Source organism: Stegostoma tigrinum, chromosome 12 (genome assembly GCF_030684315.1).
Source record: "Stegostoma tigrinum isolate sSteTig4 chromosome 12, sSteTig4.hap1, whole genome shotgun sequence".
Taxonomy (NCBI): Eukaryota; Metazoa; Chordata; class Chondrichthyes; order Orectolobiformes; family Stegostomatidae; genus Stegostoma; species Stegostoma tigrinum.
In genome coordinates, this window is record NC_081365.1 from 43,861,819 (window position 1) to 43,886,568 (window position 24,750).

At 40.1% G+C, this 24,750-nt stretch overlaps 1 protein-coding gene across 3 annotated transcripts in view; it reads right to left on the reverse strand.

The window, feature by feature from the left end:
• Window positions 1-24,750, reverse strand: part of ddx3xa (DEAD-box helicase 3 X-linked a) — a 44,551-nt gene that overhangs the window by 15,743 nt on the left and 4,058 nt on the right. Inside the window, exons 2-5 of one of the 3 annotated variants that reach the window (XM_048541134.2) lie at window positions 21,007-21,067; window positions 15,935-15,985; window positions 8,704-8,757; window positions 5,722-5,919 (exon numbers count right to left, since the gene is read on the reverse strand). In XM_048541134.2, coding sequence (XP_048397091.1) covers window positions 5,722-5,919; window positions 8,704-8,757; window positions 15,935-15,985; window positions 21,007-21,067 — 364 coding nt within the window. The remainder of the gene's footprint in view (window positions 1-5,721; window positions 5,920-8,703; window positions 8,758-15,934; window positions 15,986-21,006; window positions 21,068-24,750) is intronic. The other 2 variants (XM_048541135.2, XM_048541137.2) reach the window with 2 other exon arrangements.

Consider the following 24,750-nt stretch of genomic DNA (forward strand, 5'->3'; position numbering starts at 1 on the left):
GCATGGACTGAGTACACAACAAAAAGGCACTTACGAAACAAGTGTTCAAGCTGAATGACTTCCCGACTTAGATGGGAATTGAATAAAAAAAAGGACAAATTTTCACATTCTAAATAATAGGTAGCTGGTCTAATTCTAAACTGCAGTTTAGAATTAGAAAGCCAAGGGCAAAACTTAGGATAGAAAAGATACAGCAGAAAGTAGCCTTTTCATTACTACTTATTCTTGAATACATATGCAAAGTTTGCAGGAGTCCTTGTACGCTGTTCAAAACACAGCCAGTTCACATTTCTGGGAAAAACTTCAGCTCACTCAGCATAACCACATACTGTTCTTGCCCCAGCATAGCTATGAAGGTGCTACGAACAGAGTGGTGCATGTTTGCTTTTGCTGCCATGACTCTTCCTTGCAGCTTTGCAAGCCAAGCAACCATGATGCTCCTTTGAGTAGGAAGAGATGCCTTTTCTGGATTATAGTCTAGACCTCAGGACCACAGTCTAGTAGTGACCATTAACCATGAACACAGCATTAAAACCTTTCTGCACTAACAATTTAAGAATATAGTTTGCAAAATCTTATGGGCAGAACTGGAGTGCAGTAAGACTTGCCAGTGCTACTGTAACCATCCTTAGTATGTATGCTTTGGATAATTAAAACAGTATCACAAAATTGAACATCAGATCAACATGAAGGCATTGAATGAAGTAAAGAGTGGGCATACCAGATATTGGAGCGTCCCTATTTGCCTGGTAACTTGGAGGAGCAGAGCGTCACTGGTGGCAACTATACTCAGTTTACTGCAAATTTCTCACCCAAAGAAATATATAGCAGCCGCTTTAAACAAAGGTCAAATACCACTGACATATAGATGAGTTTTATTCTGTTCTGTGCACAGAATTTCAACCCTCAGGAGCTGCAGCCTTCAGTAACCAGTTGTTCAAAACAGACTAGTGTCACATCAGCAACTTCATTCAAAAATAGTTGAGGCATTAGATAAAAATTAGAAGCAAAAATCAATTACTGGATAATCAATAGGTCACAAGCCAAGTTCTATTCATGCACTACATGCACCAAAAGCAGTGCTGTGCAATATTCACAACAAGTGGAAATCTCTAAAGGACACAACAGCACATCTGAATCATACAGATTGCAGAAGTGGTCAGAGAGAAAATAGTTAATTTCATAGAACATAACAGCACAGTACGGGCCCTTGATGTTGTGCCGACCTGTCATACCGATCAAGCCCATCTAACCTACACTATTCCATGTACGTCCATAGCTTGTCCAATGACGACCTAAATGTACCTAAAGTTGGCAAATCTACTACCGTTGCAGGCAAAGCATTCCATTCCCTTACTACTGAGTAAGAAACTACCTCTGACATCTGTCCTATATCTTTCACTCCTCAATTTAAAGCTATGCCCCCTCGTGCTCGCCGTCACCATCCTAGGAAAAAGGCTCTCCCTATCCACCCTATCTAACCATCTGATTATTTTATATGTTTCAATTAAGTCACCTCTCAACCTTCTCTCTAATGAAAAACAGCCTCAAGTCCCACAGCCTTTCCTCATAAGACCTTCCCTCCATACCAGGCAACATCCTAGTAAATCTCCTCTGCACCCTTTCCAAAGCTTCCACATCCTTCTTATAATGCGGTGACCAGAACCGTACACAATACTCCAAGTGCAGCCGCACCAGAGTTTTGTACAGCTTCACCATAACCTCTTGGCTCCGGAACTCGATCCCTCTATTAATAAAAGCTAAACACTATGCCTTAACAGCCCTGTCAACCTGGGTGGCAACTTAAGGATCTGTTTACATGGACAGAGAGATCTCTCTGCTCATCTACACTGCTAAGAATCTTAGCATTAGCCCTGTACTGCGCCTTCCGGTTACTCCTACCAAAGTGCATCACCTCACATTTGTCTGCATTAAACTCCATTTGCCACCTCTCAGCCCAGCTCTGCAGCTTATCTATGTCTCTGCAACCTACAGCATCCTTCGTCACTATCCACAACTCCACCGATCTTAGTGTCATCTGCAAATTTACTAACCCATCCTTCTACACCCTCATCCAGGTCATTTATAAAAATCAAACAGCAGTGGACCCAACACCGACCCTTGCGGCACACCACTAGTAACTGGTCTCCAGGATGGCCATTTCCCATCAACTACCACCTTGTCTTCTTTCAGCAAGCCAATTTCCAATCCAAACTGCTATATCTCCCACAATCCCATTCCTCCACATTTTGTACAATAGCCTGTGGGGAACCTTAACGAACGCCTTGCTGAAACCCATATACACCACATCAACTGGTTTACTCATCTACCTGCTTGGTCACCTTCAAGAACTCAAGGTTTGTGAGGCACGACCTTCCCTTCACAAAACAGTGCTGACTATCCTTAATTTATTCTTTTGTAGATTATAAATCCTAACCCTTATAACCTTTTCCAACACTTTACCAACAAGTGAGGTAAGGCTCACTGGCCTATAATTACCAGGCTTGTCTCTACTCCCCTTGAACAGGGGAACCACATTTGCTATTCTCCAGTCATCTGGCACTATTCCTGTGGACAATGACGAGTTAAAGATCAATGCCTAAGGCTTGGCAATCTCCTCCCTGGCTTCCCAGAGGATTCAAGGATAAATGCCATCTGGCCCAGGGGACTTATCTACCTTCACCCTCTGAAGGATTTCTAATACCTCTTCTTTGTGAACCTCAATCCCATCTACTCTATTTCACCACTTAATTTCACTTAATGTGGATTCCCAAAATTTATCATACCAAATTTTAGCATGTGCCTGATGATCAACTTTCATGAATGCCAGCCATTTGCTTGTCTGACCAGTTTTGTAGATGTTCTTATCCCTGTATTCTCAAACTACCCTGTTGAGATGGGTCAGTTAAGTGAGCATTGATGCACTCCAACAAGAAAATTTTCCACATTTAGCACAGCAATTATCCTAGTCAATAATGTGTAATGACACATGGCTTTAGTATATTTTGTCTAAGAAAGGAGAAATATTGAAACAGAAGGCCAAGTGGACTGCTCAAAACCAAATCAAGTGAACAGTTTGATGCCTTTAAAAAGTTAGAGTGGAAGCAATCTGAAGGGGTGGGTCAAGTTCCTACAGAGGATGGATTTTTAACTTTTGGCTTTCTGCAGTTGCTGGAGTTTAAGCTGAACATAGAAGGTCATTCTTCTATTGATAGTTAAAAGCTGAGGGTTCTCTTCTTGCTGCTGAAATTGCAGGTTAAGACTATTTTACTGAATTTGTTTTTGCCAAGGAGGTTTGTGGGATGTTACTATAAATCAGAAAGAAGCATTTCAATAGTTGCAGTTAAGCCAATTTTTTTGTCTGTTTTTCCACACTGCAGGTAAAAATTTGTGCCTTAAATTCAAGTAGTTTGACCAACTAATTGTATCTGGAACACTGTACATATAAGAGAAAAGGTTTAGTATAGGCTCCCTTCAGCTATTTTAAAGGTGTGTTTTGTCTGGTTCATAGAACTGCAGAAAGATGCTCAGCATTCACAACTTGTCACTTGTACACAGTATTTGGAGAAAGTGGGATTTTGATCCAAATAAAATCCAGAACTTAAACAGATAGCAGTTGCAGTGGTTATGTTAAACTACTCCAGAGGCCCAGGGTACAGGGTTAGAAATGCCACCATGGAAGCTGGGGGCATTTAAATTCAATGAGCAAATCTGGAATTGTAAGGCCTCAGTAGTGATGAACAATCTGGCTCAGCCTACCTTTCAGGCAACATCTGCTTTCGCCCAGTGTAGCAGACATGCAGTTTCAGTGCTGCAGTTATGTGGTGACATCTGCCTCTCAATCTATACAGTAATTAGCACTGGGTAACAAGTGCTGGTGTTCTAAATAATACTCATCCCAAGTAAAATGAGAAACAGATTAAAAAAGGATTAATTTTTTCCATCCAACATTTTAAAGTTGGCAGTTTCCCCTCATCCTCCTACGAATTAAAGATGCACACATGCCCAAGATGTTGACTGAGACTTGGATGTCATTATCAAGACAAATAAGGTTCGAAAGCAGGTGCAAATTTTAGGAAGACTGCTGAGACTAGCATACAGGAGTACCGGAGTTCTTGCCTCCATTGTATGGAGGCATGGTTGTGGTGGCACTAGTAGTATGGTCTTGTGGTGGCAGTGTCACTATCCCAGGCCAACACACCCAGGTTCAAGTTCACCTACACCAGGGTGTAGTGACATCTAAAAGGCTGATTAGCAAGATATAGATAATAAAATTACAGAAGCTTGATAAGAGCTCCTTATGATGCAGTGACAGCATAGCAACCTCTGCAAATCAGATTCTAGGTAAAGCCCACATGCTTTGGAGATCTACAATAAAATCTCTGAAGCGATTGTAAAAACATCTGTACGAGCTTGGCTACAACACACCTGGCTCAAGCAACATAGTATTGCCAGAGGACATACAAGAGTTGACTGGATTGGTTCCTGCTCCATGTGGAGACAAAAAACCTGGAACTTGCAGTCTAAAAGTTAATTAGGTGATTTCATTGAAAATTTGTGAAACACTGAAAAGGGAAGTACAATTGATGCAGGCAAGACATTTCCTTTGAATGGGAATGAAGAATCAGGGACACCATTTAAAACTAAGGGCAGGGAGAAGAAGAGATATCCATTGAGGTCGGAGACAAGGAGAATTTAGTCAAGTGGTGGTGATTCTTTGAAGTTCTTTTGGGTAGAGGGACGTGGAAACTACATAATTTTTATCAACCTCTAATTTAAAATCTAAAGGGTTTATAGGGATAATGTGAGTAGAGGCATTGGAGTATGTAGTCAGCTACTGTTGAATAGCAGAGCTGGTTAAACATATTGAATAACCCAATCATGAATTGGTGCCCCATTCCACAGGTAATTTGAGTAACAGCACCATTAACAAGTGGCAACCCACCTAACAAAGCAAAAAAGTGCAAATTAAATAACAGCCTACAAGCACATGCAAAAAGTGATCAGATGAGATGATGGCTTTATACTAAAAATCTACAAAACTAAAGATGGGTGTTGCATTAAATTGCAAGGTAACAGTCAAGGATTAAAGCAAGCAATTCTCAACCTTCAAATGCATTCTTCAAAAATCTGCAACTTAAGATCTTAAAAAGTTGGCCCCAACCTTTAGCAGTGTCCATAACAAGACACGAAATATGGTATCAAGCCCTACTAACCCTAGTGCTTCCATGGAGACATCAGTTTCCAAATCAACAATGCTTCAAGCATTTCTAGATTTCCTTACTTTTGTTCTCCCTTCACCCTATTTTCTACATAGAAATTGTCTTGTACATTCAATATTTTCAGCTGAGCATGTCTCAGTGCCTGGTATCCTCCTCCAAATCTCAAGCACCTGTTCTAATCTTACATACTGGTGTCTAAGTTATTTAATGCTGCAAAATCTCTTGAGATTTATCATATCCATAATTTAAGAAAAGCAGTTGTAGCTTGGTTCAGTCCCAGCTGGTGGGTGCGGTGCAGCAGTAATGCTCCTAGCTCTTGGAGCAGGTCTGGATTCCAGCCCAATCTGCTCCAGAGGTAGGCCATATCTTCAGTTTGACTGTGTTGCAAGTGATTAGTATACTTAAGTTTGGAAAACAAAAAGATTTTCCAATCTCATGAAACTCCACAGAAGTGGTGATCCAACACTGGCATAAGACTGCTGAGATTAGTTTTGCACACCTGATCCAGCACTTTGCTGGGCACCAGGAATGAATGCTTGATTTCGATAGCCTCCAAAGCCACTTGTCCCATTGCGAGTACATCCTCTACTGTTCAGTTCAAAATGGTCACGGTCGTAACCATTTATGCAACTTTCTCTTCCATCATGGCAACCATTATTTGAACCACTTCTTCCATTTCCAGAATCCCAGCTTGAATCTTGTTTGCATAAGGAAAGAGTGTTAGCTTTCAGCAACAAAATTTGCAATTGCATCTTACCTGCATGAACATTCTTGCATACTCAAGGGCATACCAAAATATCTGTTAACAAAGATGTCAGTTTTGGTTCCACTTGCCAAGAGGTTTAGTATTTGAAGGGATGGGTTGCACAACTTCTGCATCCGATAGAGAGAATACAAGTCAAAGCAAAACCATTTCACCATGAGTCAGGCAGACTTTTTTTTTATTAAAAACAAACCCTTTTGCTGTAATTACCAGTTGAGTTTGGTTTAAAAAAAACTTACGAAAAAGTCATTTAACATGATATAATGAGGTTTTGAAACTTCAGATATAACCATGACCTTCATGTCCATTTCGTATCTCAAATACCATTTAGTTAAACTATTACACCACCCACTCAGTGTAACCTGGTTACCCCAAGGACACAAGAATATTCAAGATGGATTTTATTCAGATGAACAAGTGTATCTGAAGCATGAGTCTTATGTCAACCTTGCAGTTTAGCAGTCACTTAAAGCTGCATCCAATACCCATTACACTGAAAGGCCTGGGAAATTCAGTGTTGAGTTAATTACCCTCTACAACCCAAAAGACTAACTGCCAAGCACTAAGAGGAAATAATTCAAAAAAGTGATAATACCAGAATTTGTAATGAAGTAATGTGATCACATTTCAGAAGGGAAGCTACCACTACAGCTGGCTTTGGCACATCAAATCACTTGTATCTCTAGCTTCTAAGTGTAGCCCACAAACTACAATAATCAAGGTTCCTGAGCATTACACTATCTGGATACCGACCCTGCAATTTTACGCAGCGTCCTCATTCACCCTCAACCCACAGGATACATCCATGTGATGCCTAGAATGTGCCTAGTGCCAAGAAGCAGACAACCTGACTAGAATCTCAACAGGTGAGCATTTGAACAATAGTTCATGCTGGCTAAGAGAGCAACTCAAAATTAACCCATAGTCCTGGAGACACAGACTAAAGTCAGTACTGAAGCCATGTGCTTACAAGTAAATGATGCCGCAGCTACATTACATTAAAAAAGGACAAAACATTAGAGAATCTAATTACGTGAACAGTGCACAGTATACAGGCACCATGTTATAAATCAGGATGCAGGAATGCAATAACACATTGAGATCTAATGAACATCCTGGGTTACTTCTTCCAAGGGGAGCAGGGGTTGGCGGGGGAGAATGTTGCAAAGCATTAAGGGAGATTGATGGTGCCCTGATTTTCTCTTAAAAACAGAAAAAGTGCAAGATGGTCAACAAAGGATATCAAGGAGAAAAAACCACAACTTGGCTGGATGATGAAGTAATTGTGAGACTCACTATCCCAGAGCATATCCAAGGCAAACAAGCTACAGGAAGTCAGATAAAACAAGACAACTGCAATGGAGCAGAGTCACTAAAGGGCTGAAGACTCACTGCACCAATGTTTCAAGGAAACCATGATATCTAGGAAGATTTCATGAAAAAAAGAGGTTAACAAAAAGAGAAAGAAAGAAAGGAGTAACTTGATCAGGAACCTAAAGAAACTAAACATTTCAAATGGTGTACAGCACAGCATACAATTAACAGTTCTAAATCAAGGGATGGTCTTAGACACGAAGGTACCTGTAAGTTGGTCAAAAGTCAAACACTTCAAATATTGTGCACAAAAGTTCATGAAATATAAACTGATTCAGTTCAAGTGCTCATGTAAGCAGACATCTGGAATAAAAAGGTGACAAATCCTATAATAAAGGTGGTTATAAAACACTACAACAGGGAATGAGGATCTTCAAATATTAACTCTTAACATGCAGAAAGTCAAGCTTTATCATGCCAAATTAAGCCACTTTCCCACCAGATTCTAAGTTATGGTGATGTAGCTGTTAAGTCTGGCAATTGAAAACTCAGTTAATTTTTAGCTGAAGGCTTATACAAGGCAAAGAACCAACAATGGCTAAAAAACAGGAGCACACAGTGAACCATAGTCTCTATTGTCCCAAGTTACAGTAGCATACTTTGTTCTTGAGTGCAGACCTTCCTCAATCCACCGTAGATTGATTTTTGTACAGAATGCACCTGCATTGGAAGAGCGTGCAGTCACTTAAACCAATTAAAAATTGGGAATCTACTGACCCTGCAGAATTTAGAGGCACATGCAATTTGTTAGTTTGCTCCTCCCCAGAAAACCATGCATCATGTCATGTGTCATACCACTTTGGTCCAGCCAGACATCACTGCAGCTCTGATGCATGTCCACCTCTTGGGAAAAGGTGAGCAACAGTAACAAGCCATTGTTCAGAAGGGATCTATTGCAAGAGCTGGGAGAGGGGTTGCATTATTACTGGCTTTAGAGCTCTTCCACATAAGACAGCCAGCTCTGATGCTTCCACAATAAATTGGGAAAGAACTTCAAATAGGTTTTAACAAACCAACCCAATAGATGGATGTTACATTTTGTAGTGGCCAATATAGTAAACAGGTGGTCACTGCAATTACATCATTTCGCACAAAAACAATGTGCTAAGATTTTACTTTCAGATCTTAAAGCAATATCTGCAGGACAGTGTAGTATTAAACAAATCTAACAGCTTTCACATAAGGGACCCCAGTTAGCATGAAATGTAACTTGGGAAATTTAGTTTCAAATTGGTGGTAGTTACTTACAGTGAGACCCCAGATCTGCGCATGAAAAATCTTAATTCAAAGCCAACCTCATGCCATTTCACACACTATTTTAAGTGCAAAAAAGTGCAGACTTACAAATCCTCAACATTGGGTAACTAATGGGACGATTTGTTCCAAATGGATTATAAGCTGAAAAAGAAATGGGAGCTGTCAATTCACCTAGTGGTGGCCAACTGCAAACATTTAAGTTGCTTGCAATTTGGTACTTATTTAACTGAGTTATGATTTGGGAACTTAGCTTTCAAAACTAGTGCAGAAACAGACCAAGAACTGTAAGTGCCCACAATAAATTCAACTAGGTCAAGCATTGAAGCCAGTTTCTCCCCCACAACAGAATTCTGTACTGCAAGCATGAAGTTGGCAGGTTTGCTGACAGTAAATGCAGCCTTTCCACCATGGTCAACCAGTACAACTAAGCAGGGGTACTATTTCACAGAATTTGCATGCTCAATTGGATATTTTTACAATTAAAAACTCATGTGCCAAGAAGGCATTTTAGGGGAGGCAACAGCTTAGTAGTATTGTCACTGTTAATCTTGAGACCTAGATATTGTTCCAGGGAACTGTGATCAAATCCTGCCTCAGGTGGTACGTTGTGATTTTACTAAAAATCTGAAACTACAGTCTAGTGACCATGAATCCATTGTCAACTGTCAGAAAGCCCCATCTGATTCACTAGTGTCCTTCAGGGACAGAAACTGTTACCCTTACTTGGTCTAATCTACATTTGACTCGAGGATCCACAATGTTGTTGACTCTGAATTATTAAGTATAGGTATTAGATGATCTAGCCATCGACACCCTCAGCCCATAAATGAATTTTTAAAATTGAAAGTAGTACAGATTGTGAACAGAGAGAGTGTGAGCAACTAACAACTTGGGTCAAAGAACAGCTTTGATAAAACAACCAGTGACATGAAACAATAAGTATTTTTGTATTTAACATTTCAATAAACCCCATGTGTAAAAGCCTGTCCTAGATGCATTCCACTTGAAGATCTCGGGGTATTAACTTCTGACAGGTTCCTGTTTGCAAACGACCTATCCCATTTAGCATTCGACACTTTACAGATCTGCCTGCCAAGGAAAGCAAACAGCACAAATTAAAAAATTTGTGCCAAAATCCTTGGTTAAGTATATTAAACTACAGACCAAATCCTCCAGTGCTTTATTAATAAAGAAACCAAAACAAAGTCAAACCTTAGTCTTATTTGACTGTGGGCATTCCATAACCCTACTCAAAAAAGGACACAAGCTCAACATCCCAGCCAGCATTCCTCCCTAACTATTATTGTATGTGTACATGATCTGAAAGACTTGCTGGCCTCAGGAAACAGACACAACAAAAAAGTTTCAACCAATTTGCATTCAGATAGCTCCAGCAGAAACAGTTATAACCCTTCCTTCTTGCCATGTATCCAAAGTTGGCAGCAAGTCAGCACTTGTCCTTTGAAAGTAAAAAGCTATGGATCAATGTCTGTACCAGTGCAGGACAATGCATGATCACATGTTTCCTTTTTAGACTTAGTTGAAATACCAGGAATAAGATTTTAATTCCAAGAGATGCTCACCCAGCAGACCAACTATCACAAATATGACCACTAATTTTCCAAATGCATGTTCCTAAAATCAAGGAACAGAAAAATTAGCCAATGTAAGATCTGGAGTTTTGATATTCAGCATTGAGATTGCAATTTACTTACAGGTGTTGTGGTATTTAATAAAAAAATTGTTGGATGTTTCAGATGTTTCTTCATCTCACCAAACCAGGATTTTAAAAAAAATTCTGATTTAATGTTGATGGAAGTAATAAGAATAAGCTCCCTTCTCCAAAAAGGGAGCTTGCAGTTTCTCCTTCCACATCTTTACTCAGATGCTGTGTTCAGGATAGAATTCAAATTTCTCAAAAACTTTGACTTCACAAATAATTCACTGGTATCAAACAAGACACTACAACAGCCATGTATATCCCTCAGGAATCAGCACACAAGTAGATTAAAATATTGTGCATGACAGGAGAATGCCAAGTCATGACTGGAACTCTTTCTCCACTCCCACTCCAAAAAATAAAAAAGAGTAAGCTTTGGAAGAGTAAGCAGTGTTTAATTTTTTTTTTTTATTTGCAGCACTGAAGTTGTATATGAACCAATACACAGGCTCAATCTACATCAGATCATTAAAAATTATTTAGCTAGATCCATGCACCATCCCTTTCCTGCAGCTCAATAGGTTGAGAAAATTTTTAGATAAGCACCAAAGTCAAAATTGACTAATATCAATACACTTCAGAATTCAGGTCAGGACAATTGGATATTTAAAATAAATACTTATCAACCACTTAACTTTCCACAAGTTTCCTGGGAAAGTGACTGAAACATTTAGAATGTCTACAATGCAAAAAATATCCTACCTTGACCAAGGAGAACAAAACTGTATGCAAGACTCCTGATCGGATCTTGTCTTAGTGCAGTTGTACAGGACACAAGTCTACTTTCATACCTGTATAACAGTGGATTAAGTTATAAAAGACACCCAGATCTGGTATTTGCCTCTATTTATTCAGTTGAAGGGAACAGTCTTTTTGAACTTCAATTTAATTTTAATGTTAGCCCCTTCTTGGAGTGTGTTCTTAAATCAACTCGTTCAAATGACATCTCAGACTCAAACACAGGACCTCTGGCCACTGCACAGCAGCCCTCATTTTTAGAAAAGATCAGGGTTATTCTCTTAACAATCCCCAAACATCAGGCATCTCAACTTGTGCAATGACTTGCCATGCACCACTGGACCCACGACATGATCAAAGCACCCAGCATTAAATTTCATTCAAAACATTATATTGCCTGATTACACCATGTCTTGTTGATACCTTGTAAAAGGATTCCAGCATTTTCAAATACATTAACTCTTCACATCTACAACAGTATAGGCACTTTGTGTGGCTAAACTGAAATCTTCCTACACTACTTCTTTTGCCAATTCCTCCCTCCAAAAATCAAGATTCACAGTAACTGTTGAACAGAGGACAATCTCATTCTAGAACATAACAGCACAGTACAGGCCCTCGATGTTGTGCCGACCTGTCATACCGATCTCAAGCCCACCTAACCTACACTATTCCACGTACGTCCATATGCTTGTCCAATGATGACTTTAAAAAGTACCTAAAGTTGGCAAATCTACTACCGTTGCAGGCAAAGCGTTCCGTTCCCTTACTACTCCGAGTAAAGAAGCTACCTTGGACATCTGTCCTATATCTTTCACCCCTCAATTTAAAGCTATGCCCCCTCGTGCTCGCCATCACCATCCTAGGAAAAAGGCTCTCCTTATCCACCCCTCTGATTATTTTATATGTTTCAATTAAGTTCTGTAAATAGCTACCCAAGCTCTTCTTTCCAAAAAAAGAAAAGATCCTTTAAATTTGCAAATCCCAGCCTCATCAAACATGATTCCCATTTACAAAACAAAAATACTGTAGATGCTGGAAAACAAAGTGCTGAATAAACTCAAAGAAACAGAAATAGTTAATGCTTTGAGCCCATTGACTTTTCATGCAAAGAAAGTCATAGTAGACTCTTAAATGATGCTGCTGGACCAGCTGAGTTTGCCCAGCAGTGTGTACATCATACCACCCTCAAAAGTTTCCTACTTATCCAATTTAAATTTTAAAAGATTTACCATTTTCTTTATTGGGCTATGGGATATGGGCACTGTCCAGGCCAGCGTTTAATCTCACATCCCTATATGCCCACAATGCAGTTAGGCAGCAACACTATCTGGAAAGGCAAGACTAATAAGTTGGTAGTTTTTTTTTGGGGGGGGGGAAGAGAGGGGGGGAGAAGAGAAGAGAGAGCATTAGTAAATCAGCTAGGTTATGACAACCAGAGGATGAGATTAATCTTTAGGCCAGCCCTCCAGTCTGGATTTTAGTGATTTCAGAATTTACTCTGCTGTGGTGGCATTTGAACAAACAGGCCCAGAATATTGTCCTGGGATCTGGATTGCTAGTTTAAACGACATCACTACTCAGCTAATATCTCCAAGTTATTATCCTACTGAAGGGCAGGTATGCCAAGTCTTTTATGGATTCTAACCTGCACTAAATCACCTGATCTTTGACTTTCCAAGTTTCCCCATGAACCCGATTTAGTTATACTTCGTCACCATACTTGTTCCAGTGTACTTCAAGGTGAAGGATGACTTAAAGCACGGTTCTTAGTACTGGAGTACAGGCATCAAACCAATGTTTCACCCGAGCCAAACTGAGCTGCTGATTCAATTCTCAAAAAAAAAGTGATTGGATGCTGTGGTGAGGTCTGTGGGACTGCTTTGTAAAAATGAGCTTCTGACTGCTTAGACTTACTCAACAGTAGCCTTCTCAGCCCAAGATGACATCCTTAAACCTGGCTTTGGGTATGAAAGAAAGTCTTCAGAACTGAAGCATTTAGATGCAAAAAAAAAAGTGTCCAACCTCTGATCATTCTCTGCTTCCATCTATATTGTCACATTAAACAGGCAGCCATTGAGTGAAAAAAAGTGTCAGTCATTCCCCACCCCAACCCATCCTTCCTGCATCATCCATTCAAACTGCAAGAAGTTCAAACTTGGCAGAACACTGTCAGGATGCCAATCCACTGAGTATTCCCAATACTTCCTTCTGCCAGTCACACCCTCTAGTCCCAGACTTAAATACATGCTATGACTGCTGTCTGCCTCCCATCCCTCACCATGCCACAAAAGTGTCCAGCTGCCTCACCCAATCCCAATGCATTGCAACACCTGAAGCTAGAATCTAGCATCAGCTGTTATTTTTGGCTCACAAGTGAATCAGTTGAAGGGCAGGAAAAGGGAAAAAAGGCACTGGCGATAATCTTCCAGTCATCTTTAACTAACTGGTGACACTGGAAGACTGAAGAATTAAAAACATTAAAACCAGAAAAAAAAAGGTGTTTGAGACTTTCTACATACCTAACTAGCAAATTGAATTTTAAGGCTAAGTCAAAGAATCCACCTTGCTGCTGTTTGCAACCTTGATATCAAATCAATACTGGTCTTTACATTAATTCAATTAGACCATGCCCTTCAATACTATATGAACTAGCTATCAAACTTGCAATTAAAGCACCAGTAAATATAATACCAATTTTCTGCCCTTTGCACAAAAAGTTAGGCAGGTAAAGATGGGTAAAACGTGATTTTGTTAGAGCTTGGGATGGACAATCAACAATAATCAGTTTATCACTTCAGCTCTCCTCTCCAAAATACAGGTTTAGAAAAAAGAAAAATCAGCTTCAGCACATGGATTTCAAAGTGTTTAAAAAGATGCCCACTAAATTCAGTTATGAAGTTCAGACTAAGATTTCACTGCACTGATTACCACTCGAAATTCAAAGTTCAACTTTACAAGATCTACAGCATTTGTGTAATTTGCTCAAAGTTGCTGTCTTTCCCATTAGGTGGCAAGCCATCTACACAGTGAGCATGTAGTTTTGATATTTAAAACTAAAAGTCACTTCCTTACTACTTAAAGCTTGTGAGCCAAAAAGGTCAGTGTCACTTACATGTGGCACCAGTCAACTTGTGCTGACAAAAAGATGAACTTCAAAATGCAATTAGAAGTATAGTGCAGAAACTTCATATTTTAGTGCAGCTATTAGTGTAATTCTATGATATTTCTATTGTAAATCAAATACATTTGTCTTGTGTAGTTGGTTTGTACTAAGTAACTTGACAAAAATAAAAGCATTAGTCAACATTTGAATCAACAGCTTGATTACACGTTTATACAACCTTCACCTGCCTCATCTTATGGGTGAGATAATTCAACTGTTTCCTTTGGGGAAAGTGAAATAAGCACTATGAAAAGTAGTAAAAAACCTCAGTCTCAACATGCATGTTACAAAGCACAGGTTCTTAACATTGCTGAAATTGACGTTAACTCAATTACCTAAAGCCAGTTTGACAATGAGTTTACACTACACAGAGCAACATTTTCAAAATAATGTTACAGGAAACAAGTTTTAATTCTGCATGTGATGTAATGATTCTTAAACTCAAGCAGGATTGGACCATGATGCTTTAAGATTATGGACTGCTGCTACACACTTGCAGCAAATTCCACACCTACTTATGATAATCATGACTCCATTCCAAAATCACTTATTCTTGAGTGCTTCAGACTTAAAATAGTTAAGACATACCATTAACACACATTAAAAGCAAGTGACTGAACAACCTTAAGCTTCAAGTAGTGTCTCAGCCAGTTTTTTTTTCGAATGAGCATTAAACCTTCAACAGCTAGGGACACAACAGCTGTACTTTGCATAAACAAATTACCATGTGTACCTTTCTGCAACATGGCAAAAGCAACCAAGGTCTGTTGGAAGCAACGAGCTATATAATCAGACACCTGCAGCAGCTTAAAGTGCACAAAAAACTGCTCTGCATCCAAATCATACAATGTATTCATTTTTGGACAATTAAAACATAGTAATTCAGATGATGGCAGTTTTTATTGCTAAGTTTCATTTTAAACAAGGATTTCTCCTAGCTGATAAAAGGAACCGATCAAGCTGGCATACTGCGATGTCTCTTCTGGAGCTTAAGCAGTAGAAGCAAACTTAGAACAATTCTAGCCAATGATACAAGCAACCGTGATGACCATGAGGTATCACCAAGATCCTCCAGTAGGGGGCACAGACATGCTAAAAGTCAGTTCAAAATGCTCTTCCGCTGATTTGTACAAGATTCAGTATGGTTTGACCTGCAGAGTTTTCTACCATACCAGATTATTAATTCTCACTTGGGGAAGGAAGCCTCCAGATCCCATTCACAAGTACACACAACAAAACCTATGTCTGATCAATTTCATTTATCAGCAAGAATCTGAGACAGGCTTTGAAAAGATGCCATGATAGAAAACAATTGTTATCACTTGAAAAAGTTGATAATTTCAGTGCTAGTATAACAAGCTACTGAATACACTAGAACATTTGTTAAATGTTAATTAGCTCACATGTGCACAATGCTAGCAACTTGGCTTTATTAGCTTTTCTAACAGCAGTGAAAGGAGGGAATCCAAGAAAAGCATCAGTAATACAGGAGTAAGAACACCTTGCAGTTAAGGGCAAAAATGAAACCAAGCATGTAGAAGAATGCAGATTTTGGATTCAAAAGGAAACATAATTCAAGCAGGTATATGCAATCGGAATCAAATTTCAACCAGGACATGAAATGCAAACTCTACACATTTCAGCCATCACACCACCTCATTTAAAAAAGGGTGGTATTTGTTATATTGACTTACCATTCTTGGATGCCTCTTTGTTTCTTAGGTGAGGAGGAATATAACGTCCTTCTATTAAAAAAAGGAAGCAGACTTAAAGTAAACCACAAGCAACTTTTTAAATAAAGTGGCCATTTATAAATTTAAACCACTTTTCAAAACAAAGAAATTTCAATGTCACATCCATTTAAAAACAGCTGGTCCTTTAGAAACCATTGACATCACACCTGGAGGCTTACTTTCAAGCCATTTTTTCTTATTCCATTAGCTGGCTAGGACAAAATCTCAGTGGACATTGAAAAAGTAGCCTTTTGGGGAAACTTGGGTTGTTTAATATTAAAGCAATTCAGCAAAAAGAACATTCCCATTGCTGTTTCTAACTGGAGATTAAAAAAGTTTATTTCAAAAAGGTTGTTTAAGTACAAGTAGATTTTGCAACAGCATGTGTACACTTTTCCAATTCAGTATGTCATTGGAAACCGAATGCTGAAAATCAGCATATTTCACAATTTGAAATAACAAGTGTCATTCAGAAACAAAAATCAGAATGCAAGTGAAACTAGACATGTGCAAGGTTTGAGGAAAGCACGGCAAGGTTTTTCACTGAAGGCAAATCAACTTGACAAATTCAGTCTCTGGGTACTAGTACACTTTTGGCAACAACCCTCATTTCACCTAGATATGATTTTCTAAGTTCACAAAATTGAAATAGGGCCTGAAGTAGGTTAATGCAGTTGTTCCTATTACCAGGGTGGATCAAATTCAAACCAGCTTTACTAGCATGTTAACAGAGCTACAAAATTAACCACCAAGTAGTGTTTAAGAAAAATCAGACTTCAATTTAGACATTTACCCTTCCAAATCTTTGCTCCGAATCAGTTTTCATATCTGACAGCCGAAAAATCGTCCCAAGAATGTCCAAACTGAATGCAGTCGGTGGGGTGGGGGTGGGGGGTGGGGGGTAGATGGGAAACTAGTATAATCAAGACCGCAATCAGATTAAACGTGATCTTATTCAAGATGGATAATCTGAAAGGGCTGACTGAGGCTCCCAAAGTCCTATGTTCCCATGGACTCAAGTGAGGGTCCAAAACAGCCTTCCGCATTCCCAATCTCCTAGAAATGGATATTCCTTCAATTTTTATTTTCTTCCACCTTGGTTCAGAAGTTCTTACACAACACCAGTGACAAAAAAGACAAATTTAGCAGTATATTAACATTAACAAGTGGACTAGAGGCCAGCAACAGCATCAATTGGCTGCTGGTACAAGGATTTGCACCAGAGTCACCACTACCAAACAACGGTTTGAGGAGGAAGTGTTGTCAAGGAATTACTACCAGTGCCATTGGCTGGTCAATAGAGAAATGACAGGACAAAAGTTAGGTGAATATGTGGCTGCAAAGATGGTGTCTGGGGAGCAGGTTCAGTTTGCTGGGGCATTGGGACTGGTTCTGGGGGAGGTGGGACCTGTACAGATTGGATGGGTTATACTGGGCAGGACTGGTTCAGATGCCCTAGGGGAAAAACCTGTTTGCTTGAGTGGTTAGGGAGGGATAAAACTAAACATGCCAGAGGGATGGGAACCTAAAAGAATCAGAAGGAAACTGCAAGGACAGAAAAAAAGCTAGAAGGGGGATGGGCTGAGAAACCAAAAAGGACAAGACTAAACAGGGCTATTGAGAAAAATAAAGAGACAAACACTTTGCGGACAAGCTTAAGGCTTTGTGCCTTAAATGCACAGATTATTTGCAATAAGATGGATGAACTAATCACAGATGGATGTAAATAGGTAAAACATAATTGTAATTAGAGGCATGGCTGCAGGGTGACCAGGGATGGGGAAATTGAACATCCCAGAGTTTCAGTATTTACTGACAGGCAATAAAAGGGGAGTAAAGTGATGGTGAAGCAGCATTACTGGTTAAAGAAGGAATTAAGATTATAAAAGAAAGGACATCAGCTCTGACAATGTGAAGTCAGTATGGGTAGAGATGAGAAATACCGGTGGGCAAAAACATCAGTTGGCGTCTTACGTAGACCTCTAAACTGCAGTGGTGAGGTCAAGAATGGCATTAAACAGGAAGTTAAATATGTGAGAGATAAGGGAATATCAACCATCATGGGGGATTTTAAATCTACACAGGTTGGGCCACAATGCTGTCAAGAAAAAAGATTCTTGCAGCATGTACAGAACAGTTTTCTTGAACAATGTGAAGGAACCAACTAGACAGCAGGCCATTTTAGACTGTGTACTGTGTAATAAGAAGGGAATTGTTGACAATCTAGCTATGAAACCGGGGCGGGGGGTGAGAATGTAACCATAACATGAATTTATCAAGATGGAGGCTGTTGATTCAGAGACTAGGGTGATGAACCATAAAAGGGAAACTATGAGGATGAAAGGCATGAGTTGGCCTTGACAGCTCAGAGTTAAGAGGGATGACAGTGGATAGGCAATGGTAAACATTCAAGGAAATCATGGGGGGGAGCTGCAATAACTGTTTATTTCTGTCTGTTGCAAAAGCTAACTGGCTAAGAGGGCCAATCCATGACTTACAATGGAAATAAGAGATGGTATTGATCAAGGGAGAAGCACACAGGCCAGCCCAAAAAAAGGGAGGCTGAGGATTGGGAGCAGTTTATGAATTCAAAGAAGGTCCAAGGGATTGATTAAAAGGGGAAAAGAGCGAGCACAAAAGTAAACTTAAGACTTACACCAAGAGTTTCTATAGGTACATGAAGCAAAGATTGGTAAAAACAAGCATAGGTTTAGTCAGAGGGAAGAGCTGAGGGAGACCAATATTAAGAGAGTGTGCTGGGAAAATTGTTGCGATTGAAGGCTGATAAAGCCCCAGGTCTTGATAATCTACACTGCAGAGTACTTAAGGAAGCAGCTCTAGAAACAGGATTGCATTGGTCATCATCTTCCAGGTTTCTATGGCTTTGGGGCAGTCCATGCAGATTGGAGAGTGGCTAACATCACTCCAGTATTCAAAAAAGGAGACAGGAAATTATACATCTGTGAGCCTCATGTTGCTCATGGGGAGAATTCCTGAATCCCACTGTCAAGGATTTTATAGCAGAGCATTTGGAAAGCAGTGGCAGGATCAGACACAGCCAGCATGGATTGAAGGGGAAAATCATGCTTGACAGATCTTTTGGAATGCTATGAAGATGCTACCATTAGAGTTGACAAGACGGTGTCAGTTGATGGGTCTAGGCCCAAATTGTCAGCCTTCCTGCTCCTCTGATGGTTCTTCATCCAGCTCTACACCTTAGTTATCTCAGAATATATATTAACAATTTGGGTGAGAGAACAAAGTGTAACATCAAGCTTGCAGATGATACCCAGTTGGGTGGGAGGGTGAGCTGTGATGAGGATGCAAAGGTTCTTCAGCTTGATCAACAGATCGGCTGAGTGGCAAATGCAGTATAATTTGGATAAACGCAACTTTCTTCACTTTGGAAACAAAACAAGACGGCAGATTACTACCTGAATAGCTATAAAGGAGATGGGAGTGTGCAACACAATCCGTGTGCCCTTGTACACCAGTTGCTGAAGGCAGGCATGTAGGTGCAGCAGACAGTAAAGGCAAACAGCATGTTGGTCTTCATTGCAAGAGGTTGAAGACTGGAGTGAGGATGCATTATTGCAATTGTACAAGCCTTGGCAAGGCCACACCTAAATTATTAGTCTCTTTTTCAGAGGAAGCATGCCCTTGCTCACAAGGGAGTGCAGTGAAGTTTACTAGGCTGATTCCAGGGATAGCACATCTGACTTGATGACAGATTGACTCGGTTTGGGATTGTTTTCACGAGTTCAGATGCATGAGGATCTCGGACAAAATTCTCAGGACTGGACAGGGTGGCTGCAGGGAGGATATTCCTGATGGTGGGTGTGTTCAGAACCAGGAATCACAGTAGGACAATTCGTGGTAGACAAGTCAGGACAGATGGAGACTTTCTTCACCCAAAAAAAGAGTAGCAAGCCAAATCGAACTCATTACTATAGGAAGTAGTTGACAAAACATTCAAGAGGTGACTAGATATCACACCCAAGCATCAAAAGGTTATAGAGAGAGAAAGCAGGATTAGGCTATGAGTTGGATGAGCAACCATGATCATGAAGAATGGCAGAGAAGGCTTTAAAGTCCAAATGGCCACCTCCTACAGCTAACTTCTACGTTACTACGTTTCTCTGCAAGCTCCTTCCCAAAAGTTTTTAATGGATCAGACTTCAAAGTATACAAGACTTTCCTGCATCATGCAAACTGAAACAGACAGACTAGGCACGTACAACACATCTATTTTGTGCAAGTCTATCCTTCTAAAGCTCGAGCTGCAGGTGGAGTACAAATCTAAGGATCAGTTGCCTCAGCCAGCTAAAATCATGTTTATTTTACTTGCATACATCCCAATTTACTATCCCATGCCACAAATATACTTCCATTCCATCACTTTAAAAGGTCTGAAACAGACTAAAGGACATTCATCATAACTAGATTCAAACTTCCCATACGTTAAAACAGACAGGTCTACAGACTTCTCCCCACAGTTGAAGCATGCAGCAGCACAATTTACCTAATTCAAAAATTATATTTTTGACACTTGTACTCAATTTTGGGCTATGAGATGAGTTAGCTTCCTGTCCCACAGTATTAGAGATCTACAAATCCTGGGAATTTCCACTTTTTTTAAAAAAGTTGCCTTGTACCATTAGCATTGTCTGAACGGAGACACAAACACAGAGCTTATCCATTTACATGCCCACCTTAATACATACATGATTAATATGCAAATTTATTCCCCATTTTACTTTGTCCTTTAGTCTACACCTATTAAAAAAGGTGAAGGTTGCAGTGAAAGTTCTGCTTTGTACAAATGCTTCAGTGCAGTACATTTATTAGCTTCAGCCAGGTTCAATGGTCAAGTAATTCAGGGAGAGGATGGAATATAATTCTAATTCAATACAAGAACACAGAAAATTTGAAGTTTTAGCCTGTTAGCAAGATGGATACACCACTCGGCCAAGTTTGTGTTTAATTAAAGCTTAATTGTACTCAATAGAAATATTTGCAAAACTGGTACTTACTGCCTGCCCCACCAGCACTCTGAGCATCACCTGCTGACGATGTCAAGTCTAGACCAGCAAGCTGAAAGAGAATAATGTAAGAGTAAACAAATTTAAAGGATCAACTGTATGATCAGATCTACATTAAAATGATTGGCGGAGTGGGGAGGCAGGGGAAGAGATTTCCAGAATTTGACCCTGCAATAGCAACAGTTCTAAGTCAGGACAGCATGCATCCTGTAGGGGAAAATGCAGGTGCCTGTGCTCCATGTTCTTAATTCCTTGTCCGTGCAGCTTGTAGAACCTAAGAGTTTACATCCTCGCTGACATATCCTTTGGAGGAGTTAACAGGCTCACTATCTACCATAGAATTTCTAGCTACAAGAACATAGGCTGTTGTATTTATACAGCTGGTCCAATCCAATTGGACCTGGTGACACCCACATTATTGGTGGGGATTCAGCAATGAATGCTCTTCAAATGTGAAATACATTTGGAGATAACCACAGCTTTGCAACGGACTGACATTGGTCCAAAATGCAGAAGCACCAGGACAGATATCAAAAGGAGCATTAGGTGCTGAATCAGTGGAAGGAGGAAGTTTGAATATGTGCTGGGCTCTTCAAGAAGGATAAGACTTTGTGCAGCACTCTTTCAGTGAGTTATTTAAGTGCCCAGTCATTTACAAGTGTGGCAGAACTGCACAGCTTAGATGTAAAAGTACAGTATACCTCAATTCACTGAATAAAGAAAACAATGTATGGAATTTGTAGAAACTGCCTGAGAACAAGTACTTAATTAAGATACCATTCCATATGCCACTAAAGACACTTCCTGCTACCACAGTTAACTAACTTATATTTATGAAAGTCACATGTTAAGCATCCTCCTCCCAGCAATGGCATTTCAACACCTAGGCTGCAGTCCTTCAATGTGTCAATGATGCAGAGAAAGTCCCCAGTTTGCACAGTCGTTTGGCTGCCGCTATTCTCAACTTCCATTTTTCCATTAAAATAGTTGCTTGACTGGTAAAATTAGACACGAGGGTCTACAAGTCCAATGGGGGTCATTTACCACAGAGTTAACTGGAATGTTGGAGAAGCTAATCTATAAACCGTCAAGAGAGACCAACCAAAACTGCAGATGCTGTAAATCAGAAAAAAGTTGCAGGAAAAGCACACAGGTCTGACAGCATTTGGGGAGGAGAAAACACAGTTAACATTTTGGGTCTAGTGACCCTTCCTCAGAACAGACTGAAAAAAAAAAGAGGCTGACATTCCATGCTGTGGTACACAAAGTGAAAGGAATAAAAAGGGAGGTCCAAATTTGAAGCAACACAGGTCAATGGCAAATAGCCTGTTATTGTACCACACAGCTTATAAAGTCTTCTTGCAACAGTCTGCATTACAAACTTAGAAGTTATTCCCTAATCCAAGTCATTCATATAATGTGACCCCATACCATCTGCTAGAGAACACTTGCAAATACCTTTTTGCCACAAAAAGGTTTCAGTCAGTCAATGCTGTGATGCATCGTTTTAAAAAAAAAAAAGATCCATTCAAACAATATAGCACAGGGTCAGGTTCTTCAGCACGCCAAGCTTGTGCTGACACATTTTGCCCTTCCAATGTAAGATTGCCTACCCTAACAAGATTCCATTTCCCTCTATTCCTTTCCTATAGAGGTATTCTCCCAGACGTTCCAGAATGCTGCTAGGAGGTGGTAGAAGCAATACATTCCAGGCACTCATCTTTAATGATGAAAGGAAACTTCAAAACCTCCACCCCTACCACCACTGCTCCCCCCCAACCCACTGTGACCTTGTGCCCCTGGTGGGTGACCACTCCACCTTGGGAAAGAGCCTCATACTTTCCACTATCCATGCCATTCACAATTCTTTAGCTTCCATCAGATTGCAGGCAGCTGAGAGGCATTCCAGTGAAAACAAACCAAATCTATCTTCATAGCCTAAATGCCCTACACCAGGCAAACTTTCTCTGTACCGTCTCCAAAGCATCCACCTCCATCCGGTGGACTGGTGATCAGAATTTATATGCAATATTCTCAAGTACAGCCTAAAACATTCTATAAAGTTGCAGCTTTATCTGGCCTATCTGCATACTCACTGTCCCTTCCAATAAGGCAAGCATGTCAATGACTTATTTTAAAAGCTACCTTATCTACCCACACTGCCACTAGTGATCTGTGGACTTGCACACACAGATCCCTCTACACATTAAAGTTAATGGTTCTGCCATTTACTGTATTTCCATCTGCATTTTGGAAGGTCAAGTACATCACCTTCCATTTGTCCAGATTTAACTCCATCTACCATTTTTCTGCTTATGCCTTCAATTGATGTGCATCCTGACAATCCTATCTGGAACTCCCATCTGTGTCATCCACAAACTTAATTAGACCAGCTATTTTTTCATCCAAATTATTGATGTAGATCATGAACAGCAGAGGTCCTGCACCAATCCCTGTGAACACTACTAGTCACAACGCTCCATTCAAAAAAAAAAGCACTTTTCCCCCACCACTGTCTCCTATAAGGCAGTTCTGCATCCATCTCACCAGGCTGCCTAGTATCGTGTGACTATTAAAAAGGAAGCAATGTTGAGCGTCTTACAATATTAAGCTAGGTAAGTTCCTTGGTCCTGATGGGATCTATTCCAGAATAGAGGGAGGCAAGAGGAAAAAAATTGCTTAAGTGAGACAGACATTTTTGTATCCTCTTTGTATCAGCCTGCCACGAGGGAATCTTGTTAAAGGCTCCACTGAAGGCCACATGGAAAACCACTGATCCCCCAATCATAATCATTACCACTATAAAAAATGATATGGTTGATGATGCTCCCCAACCCAAAACCATCTTGCCCCTGAGATCTTGGCCAATAGTTTCCCTACTAGTGACATGAGGCTCACAAGCCTGTAATTTACTGGATTATCCCTGCTACCCTTAAACTGCAGAACTACAGTGGCTCTTCAGTCCTCTGGAACCTCACCTGTAGCCAAAGAGGATATCAGGATGTCTGTAAATGCTCCAACAATTGCCTTTTGCCTCCCTCAATATTCTGAGGTTGATCCCATCAGAACCAATGAACCCAGCTACTTTAATACTTGAAAATGCTCAACATTTCTTGCATTTTAATAGCAACACAGCTTAGATATTCCAACTTTCCCCTTCCAAAAAGGGACACTCCAACTTCTCGGATGAACACAGACAGCATTTATTTAGGACATTTAGCTCTCTGGCTCAGGCCTTTGTCTGAGTTGGCCAACGTTTTCCCTAAGAGCCGCCTTGGGATTCTCCCTAATTCTGTTTGCTAACAACTTATGACCCTTTTAGCCCTTCTAATTCCTTGTTTAGAATCTTTCCTACTTTCCCCTATATACTTCAGGGGTTCTGTCAGTCCTATGCTCCCAGACAGTAGTAGGCTTCCTTTTTCTTTCTCTCCCCCCCAGACAGAGTGAAATTAATTTTCATACCTATCCTTCATTCTTGAAAGAACTTGCCATTTCTGAAATCAAATGGTGTTTGAAACACTTGTGTCCAGTGAGAATTTCCCCTCAGACAGCAGACTCCAAATCAAAATTCTCCAGTTCCTGCCTTACATGTTTATGTAGTTCATCTTCCCCCAGTTTTACACCTTTATGCATGGACTGCTGTCAACCCTATCCACAAGCATCTCAAAACTCAATATTATGGTCACCACTCCCAAACTGCTCCCCCCACAAACCTCACTCACTTCTCGAAACAGG